Raw genomic sequence first — 12,673 nt, 5'->3', positions numbered from 1 at the left:
CAAAGAACCAACAGAAAGAGAAATCAGGAAAACAACTCCATTCACAATTGCATCAAAAAAAATAAAATACCTAGGAATAAACCTAACCAAAGAAGTGAAAGACTTATACTCTGAAAACTACAAGTCACTCTTAAGAGAAATTAAAGGGGACACTAACAGATGGAAACTCATCCCATGCTCATGGCTAGGAAGAATTAATATCGTCAAAATGGCCATTTTGCCTAAAGCAATATACAGATTTGATGCAATCCCTATGAAACTACCAGCAACATTCTTCAATGAACTGGAACAAATAATTCAAAAATTCATATGGAAACACAAAAGACCCCGAATAACCAAAGCAATCCTGAGAAAGAAGAATAAAGTAGGGGGGATCTGACTTCCCAACTTCAAGCTCTACTATAAAGCCATAGTAATCAAGACAATTTTGTACTGGCACAAGAACAGAGCCACAGACCAATGGAACAGACTAGAGAATCCAGACATTAACTCAGACATATATGGTCAATTAATATTTGATAAAGGAGCCATGGACATACAATGGCGAAATGACAGTCTCTTCAACAGATGGTGCTGGCAAAACTGGACAGCTACATGTAGGAGAATGAAACTGGACCATTGTCTAACCCCATATACAAAAGTAAACTCAAAAGGGATCAAATACCTGAATGTAAGTCATGAAACCTTTAAACTTTTGGAAGAAAACATAGGCAAAAACCTCTTAGACATAAACATGAGTGACCTCTTCTTGAACATATCTCCCCGGGCAAGGAAAACAACAGCAAAAATGAACAAGTGGGACTATATTAAGCTGAAAAGCTTCTGTACAGCAAAAGACACCATCAATAGAACAAAAAGGAACCCTACAGTATGGGAGAATATATTTGAAAATGACATATCCGATAAAGGCTTGACGTCCAGAATATATAAAGAGCTCACACGCCTCAACAAACAAAAAACAAATAACCCAATTAAAAAATGGGCAGAGGAACTGAACAGACAGTTCTCCAAAAAAGAAATACAGATGGCCAACAGACACATGAAAAGATTCTCCACATCGCTAATTATCTGAGAAATGCAAATTAAAACTACAATGAGGTATCACCTCACACCAGTAAGGATGGCTGCCATCCAAAAGGCAAACAACAACAAATGTTGGCGAGGCTGTGGAGAAAGGGGAACCCTCCTACACTGCTGATAGGAATGTAAATTAGTTCAAGCATTGTGGAAAGCAGTACGGAGGTACATCAAAATGCTCAAAACAGACTTACCATTTGACCCAGGAATTGCACTCCTAGGAATTTACCCTAAGAATGCAGCAATCAAGTTTGAGAAAGACCAATGCACCCCTATGTTTATCGCAGCACTATTTACAATAGCCAAGAATTGGAAGCAACCTAAATGTCCATCAATAGATGAATGGATGAAGAAGATGTGGTACATATACACAATGGAATACCACTCAGCCATAAGAAAAGGGCAAATCCAATCATTTGCAGCAACATGGATGGAGCTGGAGGGTATTATGCTCAGTGAAACAAGCCAAGCGGAGAAAGAGAAATACCAAATGATTTCACTTATCTGTGGAATATAAGAACAAAGGAAAAACTGAAGGAACAAAACAGCAGCAGATTCACAGAACTCAAGAATGGACTAACAGGTACCAAAGGGAAAAGGACTGGGGAGGATGGGTGGGTAGGGAGGGATAAGGGGGGGGGAAGAAGAAGGGGGATATTAAGATTAGCATGCATGGGGGGTGGGAGAAAGGGGAGGGCTGTACAACACAGAGAAGGCAAGTAGTGATTCTACAACATTTTGCTATGCTGATGGACAGTGACTGTAAAGGGGTTTATAGGGGGGACCTGGTATAGGGGAGAGCCTAGTAAACATAATATTCGTCATGTAAGTGTAGATTAATGATACCAAAAAAAAAAAAAGGCAGTTCCTGTGTGGTGACCTTCAATGAGTTCTACACAAGGGTATAAAGGGCATATAAAAGTGTAGGCAAAGGGTCTGTTTGTGTTTATACAGAGGATCAAAGCCTAATTTGGCTACCCCGAAAATGAACTAAGATATGATATGGAAAAGAACTTCCAACATCAGCACTCTCGGGAAGACTCATGCCAGAAGATGATCATCAAAAAACCCCAACAAAGATCCACACACAGCTATAGCTGTAGATGCACTCATCCCACCAGTTCCTGGACTTGCCAGGGGAATGAAGAAGGAGATATCTAAGCTGGCCTGTGCGTACAGTAAAACAAGAAATTTGACTGGATCTATACTGTTGGAACTCAACCAAGAATTAGGAGAAGTGCAAATTGTAGCACTCCTAAATCTTACAACTACAGACTATTTACTGTTAAAAGAACATAAGGGATGTGAACAGTCCCCAGGAATTGGTTGTTTTAATTTGTCTGATTTCTCTCAGCCTGTTCAAGTTCAGTTGGACAATATCCACCATATCATAGATAAGTTTTCACAAATGCCTAAGGTGTCTAACTGGTTTTCTCGGTTTCACTGGAGATGGCTGGTAATTACAGATATGCTTTGGTTATGTAACTGTACTCCTATTATGTGAATGTGTGTGCGCAATTTAATTAGTAGTTTAAAACCTATACATGCTGAAGTTACTCTACAAGAAGATATGTCAAAGAAATAATCAATCTTCCCATGTTTTCTTCCGCCTGCTACTTCTATAGCTTTTCTTCTTCCTTCCTAATTACAACCCTTAAATAAAATTCGTGCCTCATATGAAATTTACTGAGTATCATAATTCTTCCAAGTGGTAAAGATACCTCAAGACAAATGCTGGGCATAGAAGCCACAGGGCATAAATATGCAAAGAAGTAAAAAGCTAACCTTTTCAAACAATAAGGCTTCTCTCTCACTTACCAACTTTACATTTCCCTGTATGGCCCTGGGAGATGACTGGTTAGCCAGAGACGGGTAAGATTCCTCAAGGGAGGAACAACCTAAGACAGGCACAGTCGCAGGGGGGCCATCAGGTGAGAAATTGGGGATCAACAGAGGTGAGGCTTTGAACCTCACCCCCCCTGTTCTGAGAAAATCTTCTGCATCCGCGGATGTTTTCTTGCCCTTGTCTAGCTTGGATTAACACATAGTCTACAGGCACACACCTGATCATCTACATTTGCTCTCTTACAACACTAAACTATGTTTTCTACCTTTATCTTGTATCTACCTACCAATTCAGCATTTTATTAAAAATAATAATAATAGAGAAATGTGGTATCCACATATAAATCAAGTATAAAAACCAAATGAGTATTCATATTTGAACTGACTGTTTATAGTTCATAATGCATGAGCAAAACCGAAAGTTTCTGTGATAACTGCCCTTGTATTGTTCACTATGTAACTTATTCATTATGTAAGAATTTGTTCTACATGTAAGAACTTGTTTGTTATGCCTCAGAAGATTGGAGACTGACGAAAATTAGGCTTGGGGTGGATTAATGATTGTGCATTGAGCATTGACTCCCCTATACAGAATTTTATTGTTGTTAACAACCATTTGATCAATAAATATGAGAGATGCCCTCACACACACACCAAAAAAGTACACACTTCCAATTGTAAAATAAATAAGTAACCGGGATGTAATGTATAGCATAAGGAATATAGTCAAAATATTGTAACAACTTGGTATGGTGATAGGTGGTACCTAGAATTATCATGTATATAAATGTTGAATCACTGTGTTGTACACCTGAAACTAATGTAATGTAATACTGTGTGTCAACTACCCTTCAATAAGAAATAATTATCTACAAAAAATAAAAAATAAAAAAAAATAAGGGTCTAGTTTCATTCTTCTACATGTAAATAACTAATTTTCCCAGCACCATTTATTGAAGAGTGTTTTTTCCTATTGAGTATTCTTGACTTGTAAAATTTTAGTTGACCATATATGCATTAGCTTATTTTTTGGCCCTTGATTCTGTTCCATGGTCTTTGTGTCTATTTTTATGCCAGTGCCATAATGTTTTAATTACTGTAGCTGTATAATATAGCTTGAAATCAGGAAGTGTGATGCCTCCTGTTTTATTTTTCTTTCTCAGGATTTCTTTGGTTATTCAGAGTCTTTTGTGATTCCTTATAAATTTTAGGATTGTTTTTTCCTACTTATGTAAAAAATGTTTCTCAACTCCAGCATTATTGACACTGTGGGCTGGATAATTCATTATTGTGGGGGAAGTCCTGTGCATTATTAGATGTTTAACAGAATCTCTGGCTTCTACTCACTTGAGGCCAGTAGTATTCTCTCCTCCCCATCTCCCCAACCAAAAATGTATATGGTTTTAGGTTTTCTCTTTCCTGGTAGCATTATCTCTAGCATTTCTTACCCGGTTCCTTCCACATACTAGCTACCAGAGTGTTATTTCTAAAATTCAAACCATTTGATTCTTCTACATTAAATGATCTAAGAGCACCACATTACCCAGGTCAAGTCCTAGATTCCTAACATGGTTTAAGGATACTTCTTTAACCTAGCCATGCTTCCCTCTCTGACCTCTCCAATTCCTACTCAGATGTGCTTTCTCAGATCAATCCACTGACGTATTCTCTGTTTCCCAAATACGCTGTGTACTTTGACATCATCTTTATTTATTTGTGTCTAAGATTTTCATTCCTTTCTATATGGAATATTTCATTGCATGCTAAAGGCCCAGTTTAAATGTCATTCCCCTGGGCAAACATAGCTGCTATCTCTTCACCCCTGCAGTTGGCACCTTCCTCACCAAATGCCATGAAGAATGATTTTTAAATGCTTGCTTACAAGGAAAAATTCCCCCTTGGCTCTATGTCATTTTTCTCCAGCATAAGACCTGGCCCAGAGGAGAGATACAAAACATGCACTAGAAGATAGAAACTGGAGATGCCCAAGGTTGCTGGTGCATGCTCTCTCCAAAGCCAGAAGTCAGGCAGGCGTGTTAGGCTGGGGTCTACAGCTGGGCTCCTCAGAGGGATGAGCTCTTCAGAGCCCTCCCAGGTCACCCAGGAATCCCAAGAACAATAATGAGGCTGGAAGAGTTAAGGTAGTCATGGGTGCCTTCCTGTTGGAGGTGGACCTGAAGCTTAGGAGAGATTTAAGACGTAAGAGGAGAGGTTCTTCAAGTAGGCAACAACTGAGAGAAAATAATAAAATTACAGATCATGTACTATAAGCCAGGCATAGTCCTATGACTCTATGAAGCAGGTTCTTTTTTACTCTAGATTTGGAGGCCTGGGGAGGTTTTTGAAACTTTCCAAAGTCACACAGCTAGTAACTGTGTGAAACCAGGAATCCAATGTATGCAGTCTGGTGCTAACCCAGAGAAAACCTGGGGCATGGGAGGACCTGGGCAGGCAGAATACAGGCCTTTGGGGAGTGATCGGCCTCAGCCTGGGAGTGTCAAGGTGTCTGGCTTACACACCTTGAGTACTAAGTGTTGGAGCTCAAACTTGATGCCCAGTCCTTGGGGAAGTCAAAGGCACAGGGGCCTCATTAGGAAGTCATCTGATCTGTCCTCCTGGGAATCAGGGTCCCTGGAGCAGAGTTTCAAAGGAGAGCTCCTCAGACTCCTGACCCATCCCTCACACAGAGCCCACCAGCAGGTAAAGAGTGGTGGCGTGCGTGCGGGGCCTGGGGCTTGGGAGTTTTCTCATGGGAGGCATCCCTTCTGCCCCCCCGATCCTCTCTACTGTCTGTAAATCTTCACATCCTTGTTCCTTCATGCCTGTGGTTCTTGCTCTGTCCTTTGCTTCTCTGCCCACCTCTTCTCTGTCTCTCTGACTTGCTTTTTTGTTTACTTCTCTCTGTCCATTTTTTCCCTCTTTGTCTTTATCTGATTTAGTGTGTGTATCTCCCTCAAGGCATCTGGCCTTCAGTTGCCAATGAAGACAAAGATGACGAGGAGGGGTGGCTGGTGGGGAGGCTGAGGCAGCTGGGCACCCCCATGCCCCTACGTTGGTCAGTGGGATGCTGGGAAGTGGGCAAGACAGGGGAGCAGATGGGAGGTGGAATAGGTTGGTAGGATAGCAGTAGGATATGGGAGAGGAGGCGGGGGCTACAGGGAGAGCTGAAGGGAGGCAGGGATTTAAAGGACCATCATGAAATTGGGAGTTGCTCTAAGGATCTCTTATTGAGGAGGGGGAGGAAGGCAGATGCCTCCCACTAAGATACCTGCAGTTCAGTGATTCTCCGTTATTGTCACCAAGGATGGTGTGCTGAGTGCTTTTGGAGCATAGCTCTCATTCTTATTCCCTCTGCTTCTTCTCCTGTAAGCACCCCATGCTCTTTCCCACATACATTCTGCACCATGTTGATACTTGAGCAGGCAAGGGGCACAGTGGAAAAGCTCCTTCATTAAGACTGCTCCTGGATAGTGCCATAGGACTGAGTGAGTGGGGGGACTGCGGGAGGAGAGGCACCAGCGAGAGGTTGCTGCAGTGCTCTGGGCATCAGACACTGGGAACAGGTGACGTCAGATAACAAAGAGGACAAATGGGCAAGTCCTTAACTCCTCCAGGTAGAATGGGCCTTAGCAGTCCTCCTGCCCCACTGCTCTCTAAGTCCAGGTCGATCCCAGTGTAACCCTGACATGTGGTCAGCTAGATTTGGCCTGAACTTCTCAACAGAAACAGTTAATTCATTGCTTCTCAGGAGAGAGTCCTTTCTGTCTATAAACAGCCCTGAGTGTCAGAACATTTTCTTTAGTCAATCTGAAGCTTGTCACCCTGGTAAAATTTATACTTAATTCTAAATTTGGGGCTTTGCAGAGCAATTCTTATCCATCTTCCTTCACACAGCTCTTTAGATTCTTCTTAGACAGACCTCAGAATCCTCCCTAGCTTAGATTTCTACAGAGAAAACATCACCAGTTGCTTAGATTAACTTTTTCACCATTACAATATATCTTCCTATATGCCACAAGTTGTCCTCACTCCTCTCTGAGAGATGGGTCACAGGTCTAAATCCTACATTCCAAATGTGTTTGCCCTATGAGAGAGGACAGGTGTCAATCACCTCTTCTGGTCCTGTCAACATAGCTTTTAGAATGGCATCTAAAACTAGCATTTCTGCTTTAAAAATCTAACAAATACTGAGTTCTTACTATGCACCTGGCACAATGAGTGACACTGGAGATATTGTAGTGAACAAAACAAAGACCTTACTTTAATAATCAGATAAATAGGTAAGTTTTTAAAGAAGTGAGCAGTAGAAATGAAGCAGACTAAAGAGACAGTGAAGGATGGCGGCATGTCAGAAAAGATGGTAAAGGGTTCTCAGATGAAATGACACTTGGGCAGAGATTCAATGGAAGGGGAAGACCTCACCCTGAAGATACTTGGTAAAAGAGCATATGTACTGGGTATCGTGGCAAAGGTCCCTAGGGGAAACCTAGTTGGCAGTTGATGGACTAGAAAGAATTACACTGTGGTTTTGTGGAGTAAGTAAAGGGGACACTAATGGGAGATGAAATCCAAGAGCTAGACCAGGTAGTGAAAGTTAGGGGTTCATTTTCTGACATAGTAAGTTTGAGGTGCCTACTAAACATCCAAGGCAGAGGACAAGTAGGCAGTTGAATACATGGGGTTCAGGGGTATAGTCTGGACAAGAGATATAAGATATGGAGGTGTATTTAAGCCATGAGACTGACTGGTTCGGATATTTTCTTTTTGGGTGAGATAGTGTTTTATCCTGATTCCATTGCTCTTATATTAGATTGTTTTCCTCACTCTGGGTATAAGGTATGTTTAAAAAGAAAAAAAAACCTCAGTTATCTAGCAGATTTGACACAGATATACTTCAGAATTTCTGCTACATGTTGACCTTTAAAATGTTCTGCATCCACACTAATTCTTACCTCATTCCCATCAGTCACAGTGGAAGGGGACCCCTCTGATTTAACCCAACCCCTTCTTTTGTAGCCTGGATCATACTGTTTCCTGCTTCCCCAAAGCCATATTCCATGATTTAGTCCATTGGAATCCTGTAATTTCACCCCTGTGTTAATTGATGATTTCCTTCACTGTATAAGATATAAAAATTCTTATGTCATAGAGAATTATATTTCTGTCACTAGCTCCTGACTTATACCTCCTTTCCATCCGGTGCAAATGACTTTGAATTGCAGCCTATACTTGCTTCCTTTAATCCACTTCATGCAGACATCTGCTGTCACTTTCTCCTTATTGCTAAAAAATGTAACACTGTGGTCCTTGCCTTCCTTGATGTCTATGCACATCTGACCACAGACACCATCCTCTCCTCGCAGACCGTATCTCTCCTTTGTTTCTGTATCACATGTCATTCATCTTTGGCCTCTCAATACCATCTTCTCTGAGTTTTTTCCTTGAAACGAATCCTTAAATGTTGCAGCCTTTCAGAGTTCCACTTCAAGCTCTCTTCTCCCTCCACACACTTTTCTTGGTGACCGCATCCCTTTTGACGGCTTTAGCGCCTGAATAAGTGCTGGTGACACTCAGATTCTGATCTTTAGAGTTTTCTCTTCAGCTTTTGGCCTATCAACCCAATAGATACTAAGAGTCCCTCAAGCTCCCTGAGTCCAAAACTAGACTCATCATGATGATGCCAGGGTTCTTGTTTGTGGAGTCAAAGAGTGAACTTAGCAAACGCCCAAGGTAGGAAAGCCAGGGAGAGGGTTTTATTGAGAGAGACAGCGAGAGGACAGAGCTCCTGGCTCACCCCAGGAGGGGACAAGAGAGCCCGTGGTTGGCTCGTTGTCTAGGGGTTTTATGCACAGTTGAGGATTTTCAGGAATGGGGGTAAAGGGCTAGGGGTGCAGACTTGCTGAGTGGCCTCAGAATGCTCATTTTTGATGAGTAACAGAAGAAATTTGCTGCTCTGATTCTTTCTCAGAATAGCAGTTTCCGTCTGGGAGCATGTCAATTAAGACCACCTGCCCTGCCCCCAACGTGGGCTCTGGGTTGTTGCTGGTTTGCTAAAGTGTGTTAAGAATCTTACTTCTTAACTTTTTGGGATGTTTATAGCTGGGCTTGTTTCGTAAATTAATCTTTTGCTCAGGTTGTGGATTACTTGATTAGGATCAGAGAAGGAAACACAGCATACAGGTATAGTTAAAAATAAGCTGGGCCTGTTTGCAGGCTAAGGTAAATTTTACAGTGTCAGGATCTACAGTGAAGTCTCGGGTTATGCTGAGACACTTCTCTTTATCTGCAGAACACTCAAACATTCCAGGCCAAGTTGCTCCTGGTCTTTTGAGTTTTAACTGATCTCACTGAAGGTGTCTATATTCCTAGTCTGGTATCTTTACCCTAGGGAATTAGTGTGACTCTGACTTTACATAATGCTTAACACAGAATTTTGATAGGGACTTCTTTTTACATTGTTACATTGTTTTCTCTGTAATTATATTGTGCTGCCTTTTTCTCCAGAGGCCCTTACTCTACTCTGACTACACCCATGGTCCCTGTCTCAATATATCCTTCTCACCTCCTTCCCCAAACTTCCCACTCTCCTACACTATCATCTACCCATTTACCCAAACCTGGAATTCATCCTTAACTCCTCTTTCTCACCACCCCCTAATCATTTACCTAGATACACAGATCCCACCTTCTAAAGATTCTTATCTAATACCCACCTTCATATTAATAATCACTGCCTCAGTTCCCACTCTCATCCTTTCTCTCCTGAATAATTGCAGGAATTGGATCACTGTCCAATTTAATCCTCACACTGCCACAGGAGTAATTGTTCCCAGATATTAACTTGATGTCATGCCTATTTAATGGGTCCTTCTCTTTCTATAAAATCCTCTATCTTTAGCCTGTTTTGCAGGACATGCTATGTCTTCCATGTCTGTCCTTGTCTATCTTTTCAGCCTCATCTCCAATCACTCTCTGGTTTAGCTCATGCTTCATGACTTCACACATGATGCTGTCTCTGCAAGGCACATCCTTTCTGCACTTCCTTGTAGTTAGCATGTACCTACTCTTAAAAGACCAACTTGATTCTTAATCCCCTGAGGATACCTTTCATAACTCTTCAAATTGAGTTAGGCTTGCTGTGATACCTGCCTGCAATAAAAAGGGGGGAGTATGGTACGTTTCTCCATCCTTCAGTTATTGGTTCCTCGTCTCAGTTCCCTGTGGCTTCAGTCACTACCAGGCTTGTAGTAAGGGAGAGAAGAGGGAAAGGTCAAGAAAGTCCTAAGTTGACTGGAACTGTCTTGATAATCTAGAAATAGTTCTTTTCTCCTCTGTTATTTAAAGACAATTCCTTTACTTACAGAATTATTTCATTGTTACTAGTTTTAAAAAGTCCAGTCTGATAATGTTTGTCTTTCAGTTTGCTTGCTGAGCACATTTACATGTAATGCATTACTGTTGTAATTAGGTTTGAGTCGATCATCTTGCTACTTTTTTCCCATTCGTCCCAAATGTTGCTTCTTTATTCCACTTTTCCTTCCTTCTTTCAAATGAACCAAGATATTTTAAGCATTCTCTTTTTTGTTCTATATTACATTTTGAGTTTTACTATTTTTCATTATTCCTATATTATTCTAGAACAGGGATTGGTATACCTTACTTTTTAAAAAAGGTTTAAAAAACAAGCAAAATATACCTCAGGGACTGTACATTGCTGGCAAAGCCTAAAATATTATTATCTGGATCCTTATAGAAAAGTATGCTAACACTTGATGTAAAGACTAAATGTGTCTTTGATTTATTATAGGTTCATTTTAATTACCATTTCTCAAACAATGCAAAAATCTTAAAGCAGTTTAAGTCCGTTTCCTCCCCACTCCCACCTTGTTGCCTTCTTTCCCTTTTTTCTCTTCCTTCTCTTTCCTTTTCCTCTCTCTCTGTCTTATGTGTTACCCTCGTCTGGCCCATGGAAACATATGACTTTGACTCTTCATGGAGTATACTTTATTTCCAAATAGTAGTTGTTTTCTGGCATGAGTCAGATATCTCATAATTTTATTTCTAAAGTTCCAAAATACCCATCAATCTATTCAAGTGGTCCCACTACAGTCCATTTTGGGAGGAACTTCAAAGGAGGGGCAGACATCCTCATTTAGTATGAAACTCACTGCAAATATTATATCCTCAAATATTCAATTCTCTCCTTGACTGCTTTGAAGCCTTTTATAAGCTTCATGAGCTATTCAAGTTCATGAAGTGCAAGACACAGTTTTGGGCTCTCTTTTTGCAAGTTCTACATTTTAAAATGTGGAATTTATTCCACATTTGATCACAGAATAAACTGGAATTAAATAACCTAATATTAACATGCTGTTTCTTATCAAATGTGAATTCTTTAAAAAAATTTAGTCCCCAGCTCTGCAAGGCATTTGACACTCCTATATATGAGTAGCAATAGGGTTTGAATCTGGAGATTTCACCTTATGAGTGATGGCTTTGTTCTTTCTCTATACCAGGAAGATGCAAGACTTCCTCTGGGGAAACCACAGCTCTCTTACAGAGTTCATTCTTCTAGGATTCTCTCGTAACCCAAAGATAAATTTTATTCTCTTCAGTGTTTTCCTTTTCTTTTACCTCATCACCCTTCTGGGCAATGGGCTCATTATTACCTTGATACGCATGGACTCCCGCCTCCACACACCAATGTACTTTTTTCTCAGTGTCCTATCCATTCTGGATATGAGCTATGTCACCACTACAGTGCCCCAGATGCTGATACACCTGGTTTGCAAGAAGAAGACCATCTCCTATGTTGGATGTGTGGCCCAGATGTACGTCTTCCTGATGCTAGGAATCACAGAGTCTTGGCTTTTTGCAGTCATGGCTTATGACAGGTATGTGGCCATTTGCCATCCCCTAAGGTATAAAGTCATCATGAGCCCTTTGCTCTGTGGGTCAATGGTGGTCTTCTGTGGATTCTGGGGTATCAGCTGTGCTCTGATATATACTGTCTCTGCTATGATTCTTCCCTATTGTGGCCCCAATGAGATCAATCACTTCTTTTGTGAAGTACCTGCAGTCTTGAAGTTGGCCTGTGCAGACACATCTCTCAATGACCAGGTGGACTTCATCTTGGGCTTCATCCTTCTGTTGGTCCCACTCTCCCTCATCATCATTGTTTACATCAATATCTTTGCCGCCATCTTGAGGATCCGCTCAGCCCAAGGGCAACTCAAGGCCTTTTCCACCTGTGCCTCCCACATTACTGTGGTCACTATGTTCTCTATCCCATGTATGGTTATGTATATGAGACCTGGCTCTGAGGCCTCCCCAGAAGAGGACAAGAAGCTGGCTCTATTCTACAACGTCATCTCTGCCTTCCTCAACCCCATAATCTACAGCCTTAGAAACAAAGATGTGAAGAGGGCTTTCATCAAAGTGATAGGCTGGGGCAAAACACCAGAATGAAGTCACAGAAGCATGGGCACCAGCAACAATTGCAGGATACAGCCTATATGACTTCACCTTCCAAATTCTTTCCAATATTCAGTAGGCACGTGTGCTATATTAATGGGTTAGATTCAATGAAATCATGCATGAGAACACCTAGAAGGCCATGGCAGTAGGTATCCCTCAAGCATGAAGACATGGACAATGGACTTTATGAAGCAGGTCCCATATTTGATTAATTTCTGTATCACGAGTTTATTAAGACCTGACAAATATTGTTATCAATATTCATGTTTTCTAT

At 41.1% G+C, this 12,673-nt stretch overlaps 1 protein-coding gene across 1 annotated transcript; it reads left to right on the top strand.

Moving 5' to 3' along the window:
• The first annotated feature begins 11,442 nt into the window (after window positions 1–11,442).
• LOC118916325 (olfactory receptor 2A12-like) lies at window positions 11,443–12,390 on the top strand. Its single transcript, XM_036893221.2, has one exon. It carries the CDS (start codon window positions 11,443–11,445, stop codon window positions 12,388–12,390), a length of 948 nt encoding a protein of 315 aa, XP_036749116.2.
• The last annotated feature ends 283 nt before the right edge of the window (window positions 12,391–12,673 follow it).

This window comes from Manis pentadactyla, chromosome 4 (assembly GCF_030020395.1).
Source record: "Manis pentadactyla isolate mManPen7 chromosome 4, mManPen7.hap1, whole genome shotgun sequence".
Taxonomy (NCBI): Eukaryota; Metazoa; Chordata; class Mammalia; order Pholidota; family Manidae; genus Manis; species Manis pentadactyla.
Note: the sequence above shows the minus strand (reverse complement) of the source record. Positions and strands in the feature narration are given on the sequence as shown.